The 25,009-nt window shown below is 47.6% G+C and overlaps 1 protein-coding gene across 1 annotated transcript in view; it reads left to right on the plus strand.

Moving 5' to 3' along the window:
• The first annotated feature begins 601 nt into the window (after positions 1-601).
• The window catches only part of MEI1 (meiotic double-stranded break formation protein 1), an 87,371-nt gene continuing 62,963 nt past the window's right edge, over positions 602-25,009 (plus strand). The window contains exons 1-7 of the mRNA XM_075552624.1: positions 602-817; positions 9,689-9,812; positions 10,440-10,633; positions 12,899-13,240; positions 16,331-16,454; positions 18,831-18,881; positions 22,210-22,283. Of these exons, the coding sequence (XP_075408739.1) occupies positions 602-817; positions 9,689-9,812; positions 10,440-10,633; positions 12,899-13,240; positions 16,331-16,454; positions 18,831-18,881; positions 22,210-22,283 (1,125 nt within the window). The remainder of the gene's footprint in view (positions 818-9,688; positions 9,813-10,439; positions 10,634-12,898; positions 13,241-16,330; positions 16,455-18,830; positions 18,882-22,209; positions 22,284-25,009) is intronic.

The following is a 25,009-nucleotide window of genomic DNA, read 5'->3' on the forward strand; positions in this document are numbered from 1 at the left end:
ACAGTGAAGAAGAGGAAGGCCTGCAAGGCGATGGACGGACACAGTGGCTGCAACAGGGGGCTCAGGCCCAGGATGATTGTGAGGCTGGCCCAGGACCGGGCAGTGTTTCTTTCTGTTTGGCATAGGGTCACTGTGGGTCTGAACTGATTCAATGGCACCTAACAACAACAATGGACACAGTAGAAATGTCCCTGTGGATTTCCAAGGTTGTAAGTCTTTACAGCAGTAGAAAGCCTCATCTTTCTCCTGCAAAGCAGCTGGTAGTTTCAAACTGATGACCTTGCAGTTGGCCGCCCAATGCTTAACCGACTATGCCACCAGGAACCTTGAAACAAGCCACTGTACCCATCCTATATTGTGGCAATGTACTATTTTCACTCGAGAACTGGAGTGTTTAACAAATTTCTTTCCACTTTGAGCTCTCTTGGGCAGGCCAGGCCCAGGGCTAGAGCTGAGGCAGACGCACCATGCACCTTTGTGAGGTGGCCTCTATGACAAAGATGGTGTGCGGCAGGGACTGCCCCGCCCCAACCCCCCTGATCAGCCAGAGAGGTCCTGCCCTTCACCTCACCACCACCACCCACCTGGCCTAAGCACTGCCATGTTGCTGCCATTGCTGGGCACCTGTGCCCTGGTGGGGCCATTCCGTGGCACCGAGTGGGAGCCCGTCAGGGACCTGCTCTCCCACACTGGCAGCTGCAGGGACCCTCGGTGCTATGGCAACCTGCTCGTGCTCTGCCTCTTCCTGATCTGGCAGGTCCGGCACTATTGGTACCAGGTCCACAAGAGCCGCCCCAAGCTCAGGAAAGTCATCAAGGTGAGGGCCCCAATGTGGTCATTCTTCTTTTTGGCACCCAGGTGGTCCCAGCCACTTGTTAGGAAGACTCTGTGAAAACCAAACCCAGTGCTGCCGAGTTGCATTCCAGCTCAGAGGGACGCTCTAGGAGAGCAGAACCTCCAGAAGCAGGCTGCCACCTCTCTCTCGCAAGGAGCAGCTGGTGCGTTCGGACCTCTGACTTTGAATTGGCAGCTACATGCTTAACCACTGTGCCACTAGGGCTCCTTCGAGATTCTATATGACTATTCAAAATGGATTTTTAAAATGACACCCTTATAGTCTGCAATTGGATCCCTGGGGTTGTAATGGGTTACACACTGGACCGCTAATCGTAAGGTCAGCAGTTCAAACCCACTAAGCCATCCATGGGAGAAGGATGAGGCTTGTTGTTAGCACCATGGAGTTGGTCCTGACACATAACAGCCTTGTGTATAACATAACGGAACACTGCCGGGTCCTGCATCATCCGCACAACGGTTCTTATGATTGAGTCCACTGTGCAACCACGGTGCCAATCCATCTTGCTGAGGTTCTTCCTCTTGTTCACTGCCCCTCTGCTTTACCAAGCATGACGCCCTGCTTTTAGATTTACAGCCTCGGAAATCCAAAGGGGACATTCTACCCTGTCCTATAAGGTTACTATGAGTCAGAAACCACTTAGTAGCAGTGTTTGGGTTTTATTTTTGTTTATAGTCTGCAATGAGGAACCCTGGTGGCAAGTGGCTACACATTAATCTGCTATCTGCAAGGTCGGCAGTTCAGAACCACCCGCCAGTTCTGTGAGAGAAAGATGAGGCTTTCTACTTCCAGAAAAAGTTAGTCTCGGAAACTCAAGGGCAGTTCGACCCTGTCCTACAGGGGGCTCAGTGAGTCAGAAATGACTTTATGGCAGTGAGTTTGTTTTGGAGTCTGCAATGATTACTTCCACCACTAGAAGGAGCTCTCCATACAAAGAGATACACTTAGTGAAAGGATAGGAAGCGGCCTACCTGCTGGGGAAAATCAATTGTAGAAACTGAATGCAAGTGCAGCGCGTGCTCGCACGCACACACACGCACACACACACACACACACACACACACACACACACACACACACACCTTTTTATTGTGAATTAGGTGAAAATGAACAGAACAGATCACCAGTTTTACATTCAACAATTTACACAGGTTTCTCCCAATCCTCTCAATGTCCCATGGCATATTCTACTTCCTGTGTTTCCAGTCTCCATGCCACCCCCTTTCCTAATCCTTGGAACGTTGTCCTTGGGTAAATGTGGTCCTTTTGATTTAAATGGCTGACTATTCTAACACAGGGGTGAGTTCAGTGCCTGACTAAGAAAGAGTCTTAGGGAGTCCCATCCGTCTCTATTTGACTGGTTAGCTTGGTATCTTTCACAGATTTTAGTTCTGTTCCACAGTTTCTCCCACCCTCTCCAGGGCCCTCTAATTTGATCCTTTTCAGAGCAGTTGGTAGTGGTAGTCGGGCACCATCTACTTCTGGTCTCAGGTGGTTACCCGTTGGGCTGCTAACTACAAGGCCAGCAGTTCAAAACCACCAGCTGCTTCTCAGGAGAAAGATAGGGCTTTCTACTCCTGTAAAGAGTGGCAGTCTCAGAAACTTGCAGGAGGCAGTTCTACCCTGTCCTATATGGTCACTACGAGTCAGTATCAACTTGATAGCAGTGAGTTTGGTTTGGTTTTGATCACTCTTTGTTCCTCTGGGTGGGAAGTCTAGGGTCCGGTGGCAGCATTACTAAGGACAGCAGCAGACATTTCTTGTTTACAAAGCTTACTCCATCCACCTTCCCGCCTGATTGACATCAGCTCGCCAAAGCTGGTGTCCACGCCCACTGCAGTTATCATCACCAGCCAGAAAGATGCTTGGGAAGCCTCCTGTCTAAAAGAGTCATAGACATCCCAAAGACTTAAAGACCCCAAATCAGCCTTTGTTCTCACTCTTGCTATTCTTAGTTTGCTCTTGGCTCTCACCCCTGCTCCAGACCTGAAGCACCAGGCTCGCTCTCTCTGGGGGACTCTTCCCACTGTGCTGATTCCCACAGCAGAAGCAGAGACTGTGGCACCAGAGCCACTTAACTCTTTGCTCACCAAACTCTGTTGTAGTTTGTTAGTGGGTCTGTATTAAACCTTTCTACCTTTTAACTTAGCTAATCATCTGGCTTTAGACAAAAGGCCGGCTCTCACCTTTCTCTATCTGGCTATTCTAAACTCCTTTCACTTCATTTCCTTTGGTTTCCTGTTCCTTACAAACTTCACCTCCCTCAATAAATCTATTACTAGATACTACACCTCTCATCATATACATGGTAGTGTTATAACATGTGTATGGAATCCTACAGTCTCCACCACATATGACCAGCAATTTAAACTGTGAATGGAATCCTGTAGTTCCCACCCGATATGATGGGTAATGTAAAGTGTACAATCGCACATATCCCAGCATACACGATGGGTGATATAACCTGAGAATGGAATCCTCTAGTTCCTACTGTCTATGATTGGTGATGTAACCTTTGTATGGTTTTGTTTTACACACAGGTCTCCACAGTCCAATATCACCTTCTCTGAGAGGCTTCCCTTGACCTGAGCACTCCGGGTACAGGAGCTACCAACCCCCGCCCTCACTCCTCTGTCTTCTTCATCAGAACACTCTCCACCCCTGAATGATCTGTTCCATCCTTGCTTACCACCTGACTTCAGAGCCTGAGCAGTGCTCTCAGCAGGGGCTTTGTCTTGGTTTCACCCCCACCTACAACAGTGTCTGGCTCGAATAAATACGCAGTGTTGCTGTTGGGTGCCATCGAGTTGGTTCTGATTCATAGTGACCCCAAGAACAGAGTGAAACACTGCCTGGTCCCGTGCCATTCTTACAACTGTTCTTATGTTTGAGCTCATTGTTGCACCCTGTGTCAATCCTTCTTGTTGAGGGCATTCCGCTCTTTTGCCTACCCCTCTACTTTACCGAGCATGATGTCCTTCTCCAGAGACTGATCTCTCCTGACAACATGTCTAAAGTATGTGAGATGAAGTCTCATCACCCTTGCCTCTAAGGAGCATTCTAACTATGCTTCTTCCAAGACAGATCTGTGTTTGTTCTTCAATATTTTAACCAACACCATATTTCAAATGCATCAATTCCTCTTTGGTTTTTCTTATTCAGGGTAGAACTTTCACACGTATATGAGGCCATTGAAAACACCATGGCTTGGGTCAGGCACACCGTAAGACCTCAAAGTAAACTCGCTGCTTTTCAACACTTTAAAGAGGTCTTGTGCAGATTTACCCAATGCACAATGTTGTTTGATCTATTGACTGCTGCTTCCCTGAGCAATGATTCAGGCAAGATGAAATCTTTGATAATTTCAATCTTTTCTCCATCTATCATGATGTGACCTATTGGTCAAGTTGTCAGGATTTGGGTCTTCTTTTCATTGAGTTGTAATCCATCCTGCAGGTGGAAATCCTTGATCTTCATCAGCAAGTGCTTCAAGCCCTCTTGAATCTCACCAAGCAAGGATGTGTCATCTGCATACCACAGGTTGTTAATAAACCTTCCTCCAATCCTGAAGCCACATTCTTCTTCATTCACTCCAGCTTCTCTGATTAGTTGGTCGACCTACAGATTGAATGACTATGGTGAGGAGATACAACACTGATCCACACCTTTCTTGATTTTAAGGCATGCAGCATTCCCTTATTCTGTTTATACAACTGTGAGCTATGTATAAATTTCACACGGGCATAATGATGTATTCCGGAACTCCCATTCTTCTCAAGAGTATCCATAGTTAAACTGTAATTCATACAGTCGAATACCTTGACATAGTCAATGAAAGACAAGATCTTCCTGGTATTCTCTGCTTTCAGCCAAGTTCCATCTGACATTGGCAATGATATCTCTTGTTTCACACCCTCATCTGAATCTGGCCTGAACTTCTGGCAGCTCCCTGTTACTGTATTGCTGCAAATGTTCCTGGATGATCTTCAGCAACATTTTATTGGCATGTGATATTAATAATATTGTTCTATTATTTGTGCATTCTGTTGGGTCACTTTTCTTTGGAATGGGTACAAATATAGATCTATTCCAGTCAGTTGGCCAAGTAGCTGTCTTCCAAATTTGCTGGCACAGATCAGTGTTTCCAGCGCTTCATCAGCTTGTTGAAACATTTCAGTTGGTGTTCCATCAATTCCTGGAGCCTTGGTTTTGGCTGATGCTTCCCGTGCAGCTTGACCTTCTTCCTTCAGCATCAGTGGTTCTTGCTCATATGCTACCTCCTGAAATGGTAGGGTGTCAAGTAGTTCTTTTTGGTACAGTGACTGTATTCTCTCCATGTTCTTTTGAAAAACTATTATTATTTTTAATCATTGGGGGCTCATGCAACTCTTATCACAATCCATCCACCCACCCATTGTATCAAGCACATTTGTACATTTGTGGCCATCATCATTTTCAAAACATTTTATTTCTACTTGAGCCCATGGTATCAGTTTCTCATTTTCCCTCTTCCCTCCCCTATTCCATCTTCTTTTGATGTTTCCTGCATAAGTTAGTATTTCGCCTTTAGAATCTTTCAATATTGCAATTGGAGGCTTGACTTTTTCCTTGAGTCTTTTCGGCTTCAGATATGCTGAGGGTGTTCTTCCATTTTGGCTTCCTAACCTTTTTTTTTTTTTTTACATTTAGAAACAAACTATTGAAAAATGTAGTCAGGAAAAAAGTTATCATTGAAATTGATTTTCTAACTTTTAAATAAGGAAAAGAAGATGAATCAGGAAGTACAGCTTAAGAGGGAATGAGTGCTGTTTGCCTTAAAGGAAGTGATTCTTCCTTGCTGAGTTCTAGCATCCTGGTCTGAGTAACAAAGTAGTAAGTGATCCTGGAGGAGGAGATGAGCTAATGTTTGTTAAAGTTTTGCTTCTGCATTCTCACTTACAGGTGCCACCACAGGAGTGGGCAGTGCCCATCCAGAGACTTGTCCCGGAATGCTTCATCAGTCCTCGCAAGCCCAGGGGCCTAGATGTTCATGTGCAGCGGTGGACACAAAAACAAAGATGGGGGGACCAGAGGCGGCTCCAGGAATCATGGGTCCCATGCCTGCTCTCCTCACACCGCCAGGGTCAGGACCCACCGTGGGGTGGACATACTCCCTTGGAATCCATCTTTCACACCACCTCTGTTTCGAGCACTTCTGTGCTCTTTCAGGACAGTTCTTTGGAAGCATGGCAGGTGCCCTGGTTTCTCAGGGACAGGCACGCTCGCCTGATTTGTAAGCCACTGGCCTTGGCCCTGGAGATGTGTCAGAGTATAGAGCAGTTGGTGGCCCATGCCCCAGAAGAGTTTGTATCTCTGGAACCTGTCATCAGCATGAGGTCCCGCCCCATCTCCACGTCTGTACCTACCTCTCTCCGAAATCTTCCTTCAGCCCAGGGCCTACAGTTCTGGCCCAGAGAGTTCCAATCTGCTCCCTCCAACCAGCAACTGGGCATGCCCACATGGACATCCTGGGGCTGTCCACGGGAGGCCTGGGCACCAGAGGAGGATGACCAGACATCTAGTGAAGAAGACAGCGGAGAGAACCAGGCTCCAAGGTGGGAAAAGCAGAGAGAGCGCACCGAACAGGATGCTGGAGAGCCCCAGGCTTCTGGAAGACAACCCCCAACAGAGTGTAGACTAGAGAATGATGCAGAGGCTGAGAGGCTGGACTGGAGAGACCAGAGCTTAGTCATGAATGACACGGATAGGAAGATGCTGACCTTAGGCTGGGAGAACCAGGACCAGAAGGGAAATGAGAAGACAGTCAAAATTCAGGAACAAGGAAAGAGAAATCAGACAGAGGCTGGACATGAGGTTCCTCTCAGGACCCAGCCACACAGGGCAGAGAACCAGGAACAGTCACAATCCCAAACTGATGCTGAGACCCAAACTCCAGAGTGGGGGAAGCAAGATGCGAGTGGTGGTGAGGAGGCGATAGCGACCCAAACATTTGAGAGGAGGAGCCAGAAAGAGGTCAAGAAGGAGCATGAAGGTGATACCCAGGCCCAGGGGTTGTGGAAGCCTGGCCAGACTGGAAGGACGAATGGCGAGAGGACCCAGATCCCAGGGTGGGGTAAACAAGACCATTATGGAGGTGATACTGATACAGAAATGCAAACAGAAGAGGGGAAAAATGAGAACCAGGTTGAACCTATGGATGCTCTGCATTTCCAGACATGTGGGAGGGAGAGCCTGAGAGCGGTCAAAGAAGATGATGTGAAGACACAGGCAATAGAACGGGGAAAACAGGAGTGTGTTGGCAGTGGTGATATTCCAGATGCCCAGACATCAGAGAGGGAGAACCAGGATCCGGGTGAAAGAAAGGAAATCAGTAGAGAGACTGAGAGAGAATTCACACTTGGATTTCCAGTGGGGTGGAGAAACCAGAACCTGAGAAAAGGCAAGGATGTTGGAGCAAACCAGATGTGTTGTGGTTTGGGAAAATGCAGAGAGATCAGAGAGGAGGACTGGGTGATGATCCAGGCACCTTGGTGGGGAAGCAAGAGAACAGCAGCAGGTGAAATTAACAGAGAATTTGAGACCTTTTGGGGGAATCGAGGCCAGGTTGTGGGTGAAAAGAGAGCAGTCTTTTGGATACCAGAGAAGAGAACCCAGAGAGAAAGTGGAGGTGAGGATGGGACAGAAACCTGGGCACCTGCAGCAGATCCATGGAAACAGCTAAGGGGTAAAGCTGATGTAGAGACCCATCCATCAGGGAGGTGGAGCCAAGGGCAGTTTGGAGAGGGGCATGCGACAGACTTGCAGGCCCCAGGGAAGAGAGACCTTAAAAGGATTGAAGGTGAAGATGGCAAAGAGATACAGGGCTTTGGGGAAAGAAGCCAGGGTCAATTCAGGAGGCAAATGAATGGGAAGTGTCTCACAACCAAGTGGAAGAACCAGGAACACATTCGAAGGAAGAGGGAGGCAAATGCCCAGGTATTTGAGGCAGAGAATTGGGGGAAATTAATAATTAAAATTGGTGGAACATCTGGTTCGGCTGGATGGAAGAACAAGGAGTATATTGAAAGTGAGAGTGCAGAAATTCAAGCTCCCATGAAGAGAAACTTGGGAGAAGCTAGAGGCAAAGATGGCACAGAGACCTGGGCACCTGGGGGAGAAACCCTGCAGACATCTTTGTTGGAGTGGAAGCACCAGGAGCAGATGGGAGGTGAGAATGATGCAGAAATTCAGCTTTCAGAGAAGAGAAGCCAGAGTGAAGCTGGAGGTGAGACTGGGGCTCCTGGGGAAGAAAACCAGAGTGATAGAGATGCCACTTTGTCAGAGTGGAAGGACCAGGAAAAAATGGGACATGAGAAGGATGCAGAAATTCAACTCGCAGATAATGGAAGCCAGACAGAAGCTGGAGGTGAGGATGGCATAGAGACTCAGAGACCCAAGAAAGAGAACCCAGGACAATTAGCTAGTGAAATTGATGGAGAGAGCTTATTGCCAAGGAGACGGAACTGGGAGTCTCCTGGGGGTGAGAACAGAGCAGAAAATCAGATATCAGAGAAGAGAGAGAAAACAGGGACTGGAAAGGAGAATGGCATCAAGATCCAGAGACTTGGGAGAGAGAATCAGAGACTGTTAGCAAGTGACGTCAATGGTGCCGAGACGGGGCCACCCAGGGAAGAAAACCAGAGTCGATTACGAAGTGATGGTGACAGATATGTCCATTTGTCAGAGTGGAAAGTTCAGGAGCACATGGAAGGTGAGAATAGAACAGAAATTCAAGCTGCAGAGAAGAGAAGCCAGAGAGAAGCTGGAGGAGAGGATGGCACAGAGACCTGGGCACCTGGGGAAGAAAATCTGCAGACGTTACAAAGCGATAGTGACGGAAATACCTCTTTGTCGGTGTGGAAGCACCAGGAGCAGATGGGAGGTGAGAATGGTGTAGAAACTCAGCTTTCAGAGAAGAGAACCCAGAGAGAAGCTGGAGGTGAGGATGGCACAGAGACCGGGCCTCCTGGGGAAGGAAACCAGAGTCAACTACAGAGTGATGCTGATGGGAATGGCCCTTTGTCAGAGCAGAAGAACCAGGCACAGGTGGGAGGGGAGAATGATGCAGAAATTCAAATACAAGGGAAGAGAAACCTGAGAGGGACCGGAGGTGATGATGGTTCTGAGATCCAGGCACCTGGGGGAGATGATCAAGGAGAGTTAAGTGAACTTGACACAGAGACCCAGACACAAGGGCAAGGGATTCAGATTAAGGCTGGTGATGAAGATGCTACTGAAAGCCAGGATGTAGGGAGCCAGACAAAGCGTGGAGCTGAGGATGCTGGAGAGCCTCAAGTACCAAAGGAAAGAAAGAAGATCCAGGCCAAAGGAAATGATGCTGCCAAGGCAACTCACCAAACGGATGGTGCTGGCAGTGAAGGGCCCCTGGGGAGGAAGGTCAGCCAGGCACAGCCCTCAGCCCTCACTAGCTCTGGATATGGGGCCATAGAACAAGGACAGACTGTGGCTACAAACAGCTTAGCCTCTGCTCCCAGTCCTGAGAAGCACCTGTCCCGCCAGGGTGAGGAGGTCCTGCTGGCCAGGCGGGAAGAAGTGCGTCTGGCTAGTGGGGGACCAGCTCTTGCCAGGCAACACAGAGAGGGGACCCAGGGGGCCCAACCCGAATCCCAGAGAGGCCCAAGAAAGGACAAAGAAGGCGTTCCAAAGAAGGCGTCTAGCCTGACTCAGCAGAGTGTGGCCACCCTGGGCCTGCTCTCTCTTCAACATGGCCAAGCCCCCCAAGTTACTAGAGCTTTTGTGAGTGTTCCCACTGCCCGCCCTCTCCTGCCCAAGGGGCCAGTCCTCAAGAAGAGCAAACGACTGCTCCTGGAGTCCCTCATGCGGCGGAAGATTGCACATCTTAAGTGGGGCCTCCCCCAGCGCATCCTGGAGTCCTACTTGCTCCTTAACTTCTCAGGCCCTTGCCCATTTCCCATTGTGAGGCTCCGGCTCCCTGGACTATACACTGGTTGTGAGTTCCAAGGTCAGCAGAAAAGGCTTTGTGAAACTCAGGGCTCCAGGCCAGGCCATAAGGCCCTGGAAAATCTACAGAGGGTTCAGCCCTTAAGAAGAAGGAGCCTAAGACTTGCTCCACAGGCTAGAGCCCCGGAGAAGTGTGGACCAAGCTGGTTAAAACAAGGCAAGCCCATCCACCCTAAGACACCTAGGAGAGCTATGGCACCAGGTGGCGCCAGAGACCCACAAGCTAGCCGGGAAGAGGGCCCATTTCCTGCTCCCAAGAACGCCAGGCCAGACGCTGGATCTGGAAGCTGGCGCGGCAAGAAGAGCATCGGAGAGCCTTCCAAGGAGACCAGCAGGGGCAGGAAAACGGTCAGACCTTGGGTCTCCCAGATGGCAGAGAGGGCTCCCAGCAGAGCGAGGACTTTAGGTTCCAGGGCAGGCCACGACTGTGAGAGGAAGGAGCACCCATCGTGGGAGGTCCCTAAGTCCCCTAGACGCAAACGTATTACGTACAGGAGGAGAAGCAACCTGGAGACTGTGCAGAGAGGAGAGGTTAGGCAGCGCTATTCCTCCTGTTCCACAGGCCCCTCCACTTTCAAAGGGAATCTCCAGTCCGTGGCAGCAAGACTGAGCATGACCCTTCTGAAGAAGAAGAAGTCCTGGTCCCCACAGTCAGCCAAGCCCCAGCACTCTGTCCACCACTGGACCCTGGAAGATCCTGGTCCTCTACTGGTTCCCCAAGTGGGAGACGCCTACAACGGGGAGGGGAGCATCCAAGTTAGCACTCCTTTGGAGGGAGACCCTTGGCCACCAGGTCCCTGCAGTGCTGGGGCCCCCCAGCTTAGCACAGAGAGCCTCAGTGCGACCCCACAGAGTCCACCAGCCTCCCCAAAGTTTGCTTTTATGAAGTATTGGAGGTCTTTTCTGCTCCACTTGGGCTTTAGAAAGTAACCTGCAGGCCCAGAGCCCTCAGGATGTGACCGAGAAGACATGAGTAGCCAGCTCACCCCAAAGCCTCTAATAAAATTGGTATGTGGGCCATTGGAGGTTCTGAGTTCTTTGGTACATGTTTTCTGGTGACCCCTTTTATAGATGGGGAGTATTTGCAAGACAAAGCCACTTAAACTTTTTCTTAAGGAAAAGCTCCTCTTACTCCATGGCTCTGAAGGTCTGGGGAATGTGGTTCAGTTCAATACCATCTTCCAAACACCTCCCCTCCCAGGCTCCTCAGAAGGGGCCCACTGGGGTTCCTACCAGGATTCTGTCCTGAGTTAATTTTGACTGAGCAACAACACACAACCTCAGGTGCTTCCAGAGAGCAGTGCTCAGTTATTATTCAAGTTGTTTTGGTGACAAGGAAGGGAGCAGATTCCTGGGCATCTGCACTGGTTTAATCACACGGCAAGGGTTCTGCCTTACAGAGTATCTGGGCAAACCAAGCCCACCTCTTGCATGTTCATGGACTGTAGCCATATTACCTGTTGCTTTGCCTGATCCACCTATGGAAAGACTTAGGCCAGTCATTTGCTTCCATCAAATCGGAAACTCCTAAATCAGCTCACTTTGTGTCTTGTGATACTTCTGTGAGCAGCTTCAGGGGAGTGGAAAGAGGCTCACAGGACACAGATTAGGGAAGGAAACTGGGCATTTAGGTCAAGATCTTCCTTTGTTCAGTTCTTTTAGTTGTAAAATTATACATGCAGCCCCACATGTAATCATGATGGCATTTCTGCCTATAATTTTACCCCTAACTCTAGTACTGAGAGGAGCCCGAGTGATGTCATTTAACAGGGTGGGGGTTCAAACCCACTGAGGACTCCACAGGAGTAAAAAACGTGGCAGTGACCTTCAGTAAAGATTACAGCCTTGGAAATCCTGAGGGGGCAGCTCTACAGGGTTACTGTGAGTCAGAAGAGACTTAATAATAATGGGTTTATTTTAGAACTTGGAATGTGATAGGCAGCCTGTAACCATGATGTCTACCTCCTGGTATTCATGTCCATGTGTAATTCCTCCACCCTCCCTTTTCAAGTATGAATTGAGCCTAATGACTCACTTCTAATAAACGGAATAGGTAACCAAAGATTGTGGCATGCTTCTGGGACACACTCGTGTTCGGTCACTTAATAACAGCCAAAGAAGAACTGAGGTCCTCAGGCTAGCAGCCTGCAAAGAACCTGCCACCAATCATGGGAGAGACCTGGGAAGCAGGTCCTTCAGCCCCAGGGCGCCTCAAGAACTCCAACCTCAGCTGGCAGCTGGCTGCACTCTCTGAGAGACCTTGAGCCGGAGGCGCTTTGCTAAGACATGGCCTGTATTCCTGCCCCATAGATGTTGGTTGTTTTAAGCTGCTAAAACTTGTTTTCCACGACAGTAAAAAATTACCACAAACTCGGTGGCTTAAGACAACCGAAATGTACTTACAGTGACGGAGGTCCAAGGAGTCCTGATGATGCAGTGGGTTACATCTTGGGCTGCTAAGCGCCAAGACGAGCGGTTCAAAGCCACCAGCCACTTGGCTGGAGAACTATGAAGCTTTCTATTCCCGTGAAGACAGACTCTTGGAAACCCACAGGGGTAATTAATTCTACTCCTTGAGGGCCACTATAAATTGGAATTAACTTGATTGATGGCAGTGGGTGTGGGGGTATTTTTTTTTAAGTTCAGCATAAACCCCAAATCAAGGTGTTACCATGACCGTCAAACCCACAGAGGCTATTCCAGGGGGCCATCAGTTCCTTGCCCTTCCGGTGGCTTCAGGAATTTCTTAGCTCGTGGACCGCCTCACCCCACTCTGGTCCGTGGGATACTAGAGTGACCTAAGATTTTTGTAGAGAAAGGTGTCACATCGATTTTAATAATGATCATCTCCGAAGTCTTTTATCTTTTAAAAAGAAAAAAAGAGAAGGTTTTATCCTGGAAGTAGATTGTTTCCTTTCTCTGTCAAGGCTCTCGACAGCGGTTTTATCACCGGGTGTCCACTTTCGGCGTCCGGAAGACGAAGTCCCGCGGGGGCGCCGAGCAAATCTCGCGGGGTTTCAGGGACGCTGGCGCTCGGGCGCCCGACGCTCGCCCTCAGGCGTCGCGGCTCGCGGGAGCTCCGCGTCGAACGCGACCCGCGCAGGCGTGCTGCACGCGCAGCCCCGGGCTTCCCTGCCGAGTGCGCCTGCGCACACGCTGCGCGGGAAAAGGTGCTGCCGTCGTGCAGGCGAGCTGGAGATGGCGGAGCCGGCAGCGGGGCTTCCAGGGCCCGGGAGGGACGAGGCGGCGGCGCTGCTCTTCTCCAAGGCCCATTACCGTCACGACCCGCGCTGGCTGCTGCCCGTGGCCCCGCGCCTCTGCCTGGCCTGCGCGCTGGAGCTGCTGCCGGAGCCCGGCGTTTCGGTGCGGTGGGGCGTGGGGGGTGGCCCCGCCGTCCCCTGGCCCCCTGGCGAACGCGGTGCAGGCTTTCCCCTCACACCCGCCGCGTGCCAGCTTCCCCCCCTCCGTGGGAAATCGGCCCCCCAAACCTGGCTTGCCCCTCTCACCCGAATGACCCGCCCCGCCCCCAGCCCACCCTGTTGGAGCCTTGTCCCATTTCCAGCAAGGTCCCGCCCGCTGGGACGCATGAAATCTGGAAACTTCCCCATGCCCCCAGCACTCCGCCAAGCCTCAGGGGCACCGCCCTGCCATTTGCTGTTCGAGACCCCTGTTGGCGAGCAAGGCCTGAGGCATAGCTCCTCAGTGCGCGGGAGGGGCTGCCTTGGCCTCCATGGTGGGGGCTGGGGGGTGGATGGGAGGACAGCCGGCCAGGAGGCGCTGAAGGGGAAGGGGACCTTTCTGATAGACTGCTGGCTACGACAGGGACTGCTTGGTCTCTCAACTCCCACCCACCTTTACCATCTTCTAGAAGAGCAGGGGAGATCAGGTCTCCTGGGGTGGGGGGTGGGAGTGGGCAGGGGACATGGTAAGTGTTTCTCACACTTTTTCCTCTCAGGATGCTGTCCAATTTTTAAAAACGATTCAGGACCCAGGAGAGCTTTTGCTTTATAGCTATTGATATATACAGTCTGCAACTAAAGCCGAACATTTAAAGAGCTGTTAATACATAAGAGATTTCTAATATGCCAATATGATGATTTACATAAGCCCTTTTAAAATACAAAATAACTTAAAAACCAAAAAAGACAGGGGTGGCTTGGTTTTGCTTTTTCGCTGTTGCAAGTCTCTTTAATCCCCAAGTTTTTGGAAGATAGCTGGGTTCTCATCTATTTCTGCATTCAATGTGTGGTGATATCCCATGTTATGCTGCTGCAGGAACATTCCACTGTGCACTTCTGGAAAAAGCAAATAGTACCATATTATGGACTGGTTTTGATGTTATAAACCTCTGAAAGGGCCTAGGCAGCGAGCCTCAAGGATCTTAACACCACCCCAAAGAAATTGGAAGGGAGTTACACATCTTTGAGGTTTCACATAAGGCCAGAGGCTTTTATTTTTGAGGTTTCTATTCTCGGATAGTGGACAGGGATGTCGAGATGGATAAGACAGTGCAGCAGAGGAGAAAATAAGAGGCCACATAATTGGAAACTTAGAAGATGGACACAGTTTTGGTCAAGGACTGAGCAGTAAAGAAGGACATTAGGAGGAGGAAAGATCTGAATCAGTCTTGAGAAGATGAGAGATTTTCCCTGGAGAAAAGATGGGGGAGCTGATTCCAGCAGGCAGCTAGTATAAGTGGGATGAGTTTAGGGGTGATCATCTGAAGAGAAGATTGAAGAGCTAGGTTGGGATCAGTTCCTGTTTTGAATCCAAGCTATGGAGCTTGGGCTTGATCAATTCAGGTAAAGGGTATCATTGAGATTTTTAAAGCACCATGTAGACTCCGTATAAGCCCACCGGAATATCAGCCGAGGCACCTAATTTTACCACAAAACTGCATTAAAAATGTACTGAAAAACGTCTTATACATGAGTATATATGGTAGCTCATTTAGAGTGTTAGCTTAATCTATGTAGGATGATGATGATACAGTGGCTGTATCAGTGGGCCCAGGCATTGCAACAATGGTGAGGGTGGCATGCAGCCGTGCAGTGTTTTGTTCTGTTGTGCACTGGGTCGCTATGAGTCGAAGCCGACTCAACCCATCTAACAAAAGCACTATGTGGGATACAGGAGCCCAGGTGACATAATGCTTAGGAGTTGGGCTTTGATCCGCAAGGTCAGCAGTTGAAAATCACCAGCTGCTCCTCTTGAGAAAGATGAAGCTTTCTATTTTCGTAAAGAGTTACAGTCTTGGAAACTCACAGGGCCAGTTCTACCCTTCCTGTAGGGTCACTATGAATCAGTATTGACTCGATGGCAGTGAGTACTATGTAGGATGAAGTAAAGAGAGGACAGGGGATGCACATTGATACAAAGAAAGGCAATCAGACAGGCAACATCTCTACCTTTCCTTTGCCTCACTCCCTGGAGAGGGTGATGTGCTCAGCTGTACCAGTGCTCCTGTTCTCAGTGCTCATCCAGTTTTTGACTTACCTTTTGCTACTGTCAAGCACCCTTTGCATAGCTACTCCTCCCTAGTTCCCTCTAGCAAGGTGGCTTTAGCGTGAGGGTTTATGGTCACGTTGAATGGAAGGATGGGGTCTTGTTTGCATAATGGGTTAAGTGTTGGGCTGCTAACCGCAAGATTGACAGTTCAAACTGACTAGCCACCCCATGGGAGAAAGATAGGCTATTTGCTCCTATAAAGATATACAGATTCAAAAATCCAACAGTGTAGTTCTGTCATGTACAGTTGTTAAGGAGTCAGATTTGACTCAGTTGCAGTGGGTTTGGTTTTGAATGGAAGGGTATATATTTTTTCCCTACCTATCTCTGAGACTTAGGAGACCTGGTGGCAAAGTGGTTACACATTAGACTGCTAAACACAAGGTCAGCAGTTTGAAACCACCAGCCTCCCTGCAGGAGAGAGATGAGACTTTGGATTCCCATGAAGAGTTAGAGTCTCTGACACCCACAGGGGCAGTTTCTACTCTGCCCTATAGGGTTGCTATGAGTCAGAATCAACTTGATGGCGGTGAGTTTTCTCTGAGGTTCTTATACTGTAATTTGACCCCAATACTGCTCTCCCAGACTGTTGAAAGAGCACTGACCTGGGAAAAATTGAACTCAGATTTGAGTCTTTGGAAAAGTCTCTGAGCCTCAGTTTTCTCTTGCCTCATTATCTTGTTAGGCTTATACGAGCTAGTGGACAAAGGAATGATGTGTGAACAGTAAAAGTGCTGTGCAAATATAATAAACATGGTAGGATCCTCAGCCCATATGTAATGCTCTGTATAAACATGTGGATTCTTGTGTGTAAATCATGCTCTTACCGTCGTTGGTGATTCTTCCAGTGCCATCGTGTAATCATATTTGGAAGTTGTAGTTGTTTGGATTCAGCATGGCTGAATTGGTTGCCATTGACAAGGATTTTTCTCCTTTTACCCCAAGTTGGTACGCAAGAAGCATGTACTGTCCAGCTTCCGAGATGCGCTCCTAAGGCACGCCTCCCTAGTCACACAGCTGGTGGCGCAGGACCAGAAAGTATGCATCAGCTTCATAAGCACGCTTTTCGGTGAGATGGAAAATATAACTTGGCAATTGTAACTGCTTTCTGGGTCTTGGAGAAACACATTTGATGATTAATGGTTTTAAAAACGGAATTGTTTTGAAATGGCGGTAAACAAACAGTCCCCTCTCTAGGATGCATGATGCATTTTATGGGAACTTGCTTCCCTGGAGCTAAGAGGTTAGTAAAAGTGTGAAGGCAAGTATGGAATCCATGCACCTTCAGAGAGTTAAGTACAGTCTTTGCAGGGTGTCTTAGTTCACCTTGGGTCTGCACTGGCGTCTGCTAACCTGGGGGACCTTGATCAAGTCACTCCCTTTCTGGTGCCATCGTTTCCTCCTTTGGAAAATGAGAAGGATTACATGATAATGTCCTATGGAATGAGCATTTCTGGGAGTAAGGGGGTGTTATGGGTTGAATTACGCCTCCAGCACGATGTGTTGTAAATCCTCACCTGTATGCCTCTGGTCACGAGGCCCAGTGGTGCAGTGGTTACAGTGCTTAGCTAGCTGTTAACTGCAAAGTCAGTGGCTTGAATCCACCAGCTGTTGCATGGGAGAAAAATGTGGCAGTCTGCTTCCATAAAGGTTTACAGCCTTGGAAACCCATGGAGCTGTTCACTCTGTCCTCCTTGTAGGCTCCCTATGGAGTCAGAAAAGGAGCCCTTATGGCATAGTGGTTTTCCATTGGCCTTCGATCTGCAAGATTATCAGTTTGAAACTGCCAGTCACTCCTTGGGAGAAAGATGGGGCTTTCTATTCCCGTAAACAGTTACAGTCTAGGGAGCTCACAGGGGGCGGTTCTGCCCTGTTCTGCAGGGTCACTATGAGTCTGCGTCGATTCCATGGCATGAGTTTGGGTTTTTTGGTGATTGAGTCAGAATTGTCTCATGTAGTATACGTGAGTGTGTGTGTGTGTGTGTGTGTGTGTGTGTGTGTGTGTGTGTTCCGGTTGATGGTTATAATCCCAGTTGGGAATGGGTTGTCTTTATTATGTAAATGAAGCAAGGTTAATACAGGGGGTATCCTGAGTCAGTCTTTTTTAGCGGTTTAAAAAGATTAACTCTGGCGGCAGAGGAGAGATAGGGTAAATTAAATGTCAAGATTCATGAAGGTCTCCAAGGAGCCATCGTGTGTTGTTTTTGTCAGAGCTGCACTGGATAACTCAGATACGAGGGAACTCATGTTGGGTATTTTTCTGTGCCATACTTTTATCGTGCTTTCATATGCTTATATAATAATCCCTGAAATTTAGGGAGATAATGGTTAATAAGTGACAGAACTAGAATTTCATCCCAAGTAGTCTGTTACGGCTGTCAGAGCCTACAGTTTTTTGACTGCGCTGTCCTGACAGCACAGGGGCGCCGGTGAAGCATTTGGTAGCTAATGAAAAGGTAGAGTGACTAGGAGGAAGATGTGGCAGTCTGCTTCTAAAAAGATTGCAGCCTGGGAACCCACAGGGGCAGTTCTGCTCGGTCTTCCAGGGTTGATATGACTTGGAATTGATTTGATGGCAGTGAGGTCTTTCAGTTTTTATTTTTTTTATAACTTACTTGAGTACTCATTGCTACTGAGGCGATTCTGGCTCATAATGACCCTAGAAAACGGGATAACTGCCCCTGTGGGCTTCTGAGACGGCAACACCCTACAGGAGGAGAAAGCCTCGTCTTTCTGCCTTGGAATGGCTGGTGGTTTTGAACTGCTGAACTTGTGGTTTTCAGTCCAGTGCACACCACTATAACACTAGGATTCTTTTTGTGTGTGTGTATAAACTACTTATTTGTTTAAAGCCAGAGTGGATGTTTTTTTAAAAAATCATTTTATCATAGAACTTTTTTTACTTCTTTAAAAAAAAATAATTTTATTGGGGCTCATACAACTCTTTTCACAATCCATACATACATCAATTGTGTAAAGCACATTTGTATATTCGTTGCCCTCATCATTCTCAAAACACTTCTCAAAACATCATTCTCAAAACATACTCTCCACTTAAGCCCCTGGAATCAGCTCCTCCTTTTTCCCCCTCCTTCCCTGCTTCACCCTCCTTCATGAACCCTTGATAATTTATAAATTATTACTTTGTCATATCTTACACTGTTCAATGTCTCCCTTCACCCATTATTCTGTTGTCCATCCCCCAGGGAGGAGGTTATATGTAGATACCTGTAATCGGTTCCCCCTTTCCACCCCACCCTCCCTCCACCCTCCCAGTATTGCTGCCAGAGTGGATCTTTAAAAATCTGAATATTTGATGCTGAGGGTTGAATTTAGCTGGGGCATTGCTTAAAGATGCTATTAGTTTTAGAATGCCTAGTGCATTTTTGTGTTAGTTTCTCTTTAAACCATTAACCATTCCCTATTTATCCTCCTCTCCTCCAAGGACTGTTATGTAGCACGGAAAATGGGAGCGCAACAGATCTCTGTATCGAAGGTAAGGTGAAATTTGCATTCTAGCATTTGAAGCCGGGAATACTAGCCCTAATTGCAGCCATGGTTATTCGAGACCTTGGTAAAATGTTCCATTTAGAGAGGAAGAAAACTCAATTAGTTGTCAGTCATTACTTATCTTTATGTACTCTGTGCCTCTGCAGAGCATTAGGGATACGTTGATGAAAAAACATGGTCCCTGCCTCCTAAGAGCTTACAACCTGGAGGAAAGATTGGTAAAGAATTACTACTACCGAGTAGTATAAAAGTTTAAAAATTGTATTCATATTACGTGGTTGGAAGTAGATAGTGGTTGAAGCAGTGGAGTGCATGAGTTTTACCTGCAAAGGGCTTTTAAAGCAAGAAGGCAGGAGACCTGGGCTGCGAGGATGCCCACAGAGAGAGTGAGGATTATGTTAGTTAGGCTCCAGTTAGGAAACAGAAACCACATCAGTTATTTGAACAGAAAAAAATACTCTGAAGAATTACGGAATATAATTATCATACGATTCAGCAGTTCCATTCCTAGGCACCAAAAGAATTGGAAACAAGAACACAAACAAATACTTGCACAACAATATTCATATCAGCATTTTTCACATTAGCCCAAAGGTGGAAATAACCTAAATGTTCACCAGCAGGTGAATAGATCAACAGAATGTGATACGTGCACACAATGAAATATGCTGTAGAAGAAGACTGAAGAAGAACTGACGGATTTCAATGATGGTGCTGGAGAAAAATATTGAAAGGTTAAACAAATATATTGAACGTACCATAGATTGCCAAAAAAACCAAACATTTGCCTTGGAAGAAGGACAGCCAGGGTGCTCCTTAAAAGCAAGGATGGCGAGACTTCATCTCCTATATTTTAGACATTCTTAGGAGAGACCAGTCCCTGGAAAAGGACATCATGCGTGGTAAGTAGAAGGAAGACCGTCAATGAGATGGATTGACACCGTGACTGCAAGAATGGGCTCAAACATAGCAGGAATTGGAGGAATGTCACGGCACCAGGCAGCGGTCTGTTACACAGGGTGTTGCTATGCGTAGGAACTGACTTGCCAGCACCTACCAGCAACAGGGGGAGATAGGATGATTCCCAAGGATGAACCCTGAAAACCTTATGCTAAATGAAATAAGACAGACATAAAAGGGAAAGTAGTGTATAATCTCACTTATATGACATCTAGAACAGACAAATTCAGAGACAGATTAGCAGTTACCGTGGGCTAAGAAGGGGTTGAGTATTAATAGGGATTAAGTAATAATATTTAATAGGAGTTTCTCTTTAGTGTGTTGAATAGATCGTGGTGTTGGTTGCACAATATTGTGAATGTACTTGGTGCTATTGAATTGTACGTTAAAAATGGTTAAATGGAAAATTACATTATGTTTTTTCAAAAGAGAATTATTAACTAGGTAACTGAAGAGGCCAAAAGAGACCATCAAGCTTTCACAGAGGTACCAGTCACAGGAAGCAACTTGCACCCTCAAGGCTGGGGAAACACAGAGGTTGGAATTGGTGAAATTTGAGAGTGTGGAGGAAGGGCCCCCTGGGCTGGGACCCAGACCCCTGAGGAGGGGTGCTGACCAGGTGATGGCCGGTATCTCCCGGGGAGCAGGACTATAATGGGACTGGATCTGCACATTTGCAAACTAAGGGGGAGGCGTTGACCCTCCCAGAATGAATGGTGACACAGGCATAGGAACGAGAAGAAACAAGCAGGAAGCCCAAAGAAGCAGGAGCAAGTCCTTCTTGCTGCAGCCTTGCCATCATCTTCTTGTAGTGTCTATTATTGGTAGAGCCTAGCTGTGGGCCATCTAGAAAAGCAGAAATGTGGAGTGAGGAGGTAGATCTCGCCTATGTTTTGTGTGTGTGTGTGTGTGTAGGGGTGGGGACTCAGCTTGTTGGTGGTGAGTTCTCCCTCCCTTCCCCCCTGCTTCTTGGGCTGTTGAGTACCCCTGCTGCCAGCCCTGCGGGGAGGGGGCATGTCACACACACACACACACACACACACACGTTGAGTGCCCCTGCTGCCAGCCCTGTGGGGAGGGGGCATGTCACACACACACCATACACACACACCACACCACCACCCCCTCACCTCCCAAGGAAGCGTCAGTCTCTAGGGAGTGGGGCAGGAAGGGGGAAGCTGGGGCAGGACAGAGGTTTTGTATTGAGGGCCAGTGATGATGTTTTGGTATTTTTTCCCCTGCTACTGAAATTTTAAACCCTAATTTCTGATGATTTCAGCATTACAAAGCAACAAGATTCATAAAGTAATGATCAAATCTTCCTTTTCTTCTGTGTGCATTTCTAAGAAATAGAGCCAACTGGTTTTGTATGTAAATACCAAGAGCAATTTACCTGGCTCTGGCTGTGCTCATCAGGTCCCTGGAAGGGCTTTGGACTCCGGCCTCATTTCTCTTGTCTTCTCCTCCATCCCTGGCATTTGCTGATGTCTAGTGTATACTCTTTAGTCTCAGTCTGTGTTTGATTCCATTCCATGGAAATAAAAAGTTGTTGTATGTACTGCCGAAGAATTGTCTTGGAAGTTAAGGCTTCCACCTTTACTATGGCTATAAATAAAAACTTGTTCTCTCGTTAAAAACAATGGTAGTTTGTAGAGTTCCAACCCCAGCATCCCAAGGCAAAGTACAGAAGGGCAGACTTTGAACTGAGAGACATCAGCATAATACCTGATTCTGCCTGTTATTTGACTAATTGTCTTTCTCATGCACTTTTTCATGCTCCACATATTTGAATTTCCATACTCTTAGTTGTTAGGGGCTGTCAAACCCATTTTCAAATCCATTCTGACTCATAGTGACCTTGTGCACAACAGAATGAAACACTGCCCAGTCCTGCACCATGCTCACAATTGTTCATACTAAAAGTGGGATACGAATTTCCCACTAAACCTCAGAAGCAGAAAGTTTAGGTGGGCACTATATGCCTCATGGATCACAAGAAGATTACATTAGCAGAGCTCTAGGTTGTGGGTCACTCGCGGGAGATTGAAGACTGGAGGGAGAAGGAGCCCCTATGGAGCAATGCTGCTTTGCACACTTGGGGTTGCCACGAGTGACACAATGACAGCTAACAACAGTTGACTGGAATGTGCAGCCTCAGCTGAATACAAAACAGAAAGCGCCCCAAAACCCTTTGGTTGGATGTGCACACACAGTTTAGCTTGGGAAACAGAAAAGGCTAATAACAATTATTACAAGGAAACCACTGTCATGCATTGACTTTGAGTAGAGGGTTTGAGAGGTGAAATCTGGTTTACTGTTGTCTTCTGGTCAGTGATGCTGTTATGTCTGTTCAGTCCTTATCCAGCTTACAATCCAGCTGAAGCTGGAGCAGGCCATCCATTGCCTCCTGAATGAGTGCCACAGGAAGGTCAGTACATAGCTCTGCATTCTTTTGTGTGTGTTGTGTCTCAGAAATATTTATAACTCTGCCCCCTGTCTGTTTCACCACATCCGTGGATATATGTGTGGCAAAGGTAGATACATATAAACATACATCTAACATATATATGTATATGTATGTGTATGAATATATATATGTATGTATTCCTGGTTATATGCCCATTCTCCCTTCCACATTTGTTCAGCCTGAATGTCTATCCAAGCATCTGTGTTTCACACCCTTAGAATCTTCCTGGACCAGAGCCAAGAGAAGCCCTTCTTCAGGGAGATGGGGTGCTGAAGTTCAGAGAGGACAAAGGAATCCTTTACCTGAAGTCCCTTGAGTTCATGTCAGAGCCTGAGCTCGGGCCTGGGTCTTTGCATCCTGACCACACCCTTTCTTACCCCCCACCCCCACCCCCACCTCCAGTCTCCCAAAATGCTCTTTCTCTGTAGTGAAGTCACAATTATTCCCTGGGCCATTCTCTGTCCTCTTAGATACAATGTAGATTTGCCTCGATCTATTCATTAGCATGTATGTTCCCTATATCTTGGTTTGGTGTGGGAGCCGACCCACAATTGGATGGGTCCTAAGGACAGTTGTGTAACTGAAGGGAATAAATAAGACAGACAAAAGATTTTGGGTGCTCACCTCCTCCGTGAAGCCAGATCCAAGAGGGAGAGAGAGCAAATGTATTTAAAATAGCTTTATAAAGGCTCAGGACATGCGGGCCTCATCTATTACATACATAACAAGGGGGAGCTATGTATGTTCCTGAGCTTGTCTGGGGGAGAAACGCAGTACTGGCCTTGAGGGCAGGCAGAGGGAGTCGACTGCCCCTTGAACAGGGAGCATGTCTGCCCCTGTAGATCAGAACCTCTGACCATTCAGTGATTAGCCTTGTGCGTATATGAGGTAACATTAAGGCAACATTATTATGGAAGGATACTGTGTTGGGGGGGTGGTTTTTAATTAGGGGAATGTGACTGGGACTCACGCCCAACTCACACATGTGAAGGCCTCCCTCCACCCAGAATCCTGGCCTTCCAGGCTTCTTTAATCACGAGCACAGAGAATTTGCCCACATACACTCTCTTCCCAGTCCTCAGTTTCCCACAGTTTGGTGGTTTCATTTTATATATTTACTTTGTACTATATAGAGGCATTTGCTTTCCCCAGCATTAAGGGAAGTACTGAGTTCAAACAAAATAAACTCCCCCAAACTCACTGCCATCGAGTTGATGCCAACTCATAGTGACTCTCTCAGACAGAGTAGAACCGCCCCTTGAGTTCTTAAAACGTTTTTTAAAAAATAATTTTATTAGGGGCTCATACAACTCTTATCACAATCCATGCATGCATCAATTGTGTAAAGCACATTTGTACATTTATTACCCTCATCATTCTCAAAACATTTGCTCTCCACTTAAGCCCCTGGCATCAGGTCCTCATTTTTTCCCCTCCTCCCCGCTCCCCCTTCCTCATGAACCCTTGATAATTTATAGATTATTATTTTGTCATAACTTGCCCTGTCCGACTTCTCCCTTCACCCACTTTTCTGTTGTCCGTCCCCCAGGGAGGAAGTCACATGCAGATCCTTGTAATTGGTTCCCCCTTTTCAACCCACCCTCCCTCTATGTTCCCAGTATCGCCACTCACACCACTGGTCCTGAAGGGATCATCCGCTCTCTCTGAATTCCCTTTGTTTCTGGTTCTTATCTGTACCAGTGACTTGCAAGGTAGAATTGGGATCATGATAGTCTGGGCGGGGGGTGGGGGTGGGGGTGGAGGAAGCATTTAGGAACTAGAAGAAAGTTGTATTTTTCATCGTTGCCACATAGCATCCTGTCTGGCTTGTCTCCTACCTGAGACCCCACTGCAAGGGGATGTCCAGTGGCCTACAAATGGGCTTTGGGTCTCCACTCCGCACTCCCCGCCTCATTCACTATGGTAAGATTTTTTGTTCTGATACCTGATCCCTTCGACACCTCGTGATCACACAGGCTGGTGTGTTCTCCCATGTGGGCTTTGTTGCTTCTGAGCTAGATGGCTGCTTGTTTATCTTCAAGCCTTTAAGACCCCAGACATTATATCTTTTGATAGCCGGGCACTCTTAAAGTGTCTTAATAGTCCTTTATCCACATGTCATACAATTCAATTATTCAGTCATAACAAGAAGAGTTGTACAATTGTCACCATATTTAATTCTAAAACATTTTCTTCCTTGTCATTGTTATCCGTGTAATTATTATTTTTCTAATTGTGGCTAAAACAGAACAATCTCTAATTCTGCAACTTCTGCTTGTATAATTCAGTGTCGTTGATTATACTCTTCATGTGTACAACCTTTGCCAAGTTCTCTTACCACCATTGCCATAAACTCCAGGCCCCTGTGCAACAACTTTCTCCCCTTCCCCTGCGGTGACCATTGGTTAGGGTTGGCTTCCCCCCCCGCCCCATGGTTTCCTTGATACAGTGTTTGCGTACCATACATGTCCATGGTTAAGTTGCTTTTAAAAATGAGTTGGATATGCATAATCACAATCAGTTCTAGTGCTACTTCCCCCATTCTTGCAGTCATTGTTTGCTCCCCAAATCCCCTCACCCTCGCTATCGACCCCCGCACCATCCCTGAGTAGCCATTGCATTGTTCTTATCTCTGTGCATCCACTCCTTCTGTGCTTCACAAACTGGGGGACCCAACAGGAACACTA

This window comes from Tenrec ecaudatus, chromosome 6, assembly GCF_050624435.1.
Source record: "Tenrec ecaudatus isolate mTenEca1 chromosome 6, mTenEca1.hap1, whole genome shotgun sequence".
Taxonomy (NCBI): Eukaryota; Metazoa; Chordata; class Mammalia; order Afrosoricida; family Tenrecidae; genus Tenrec; species Tenrec ecaudatus.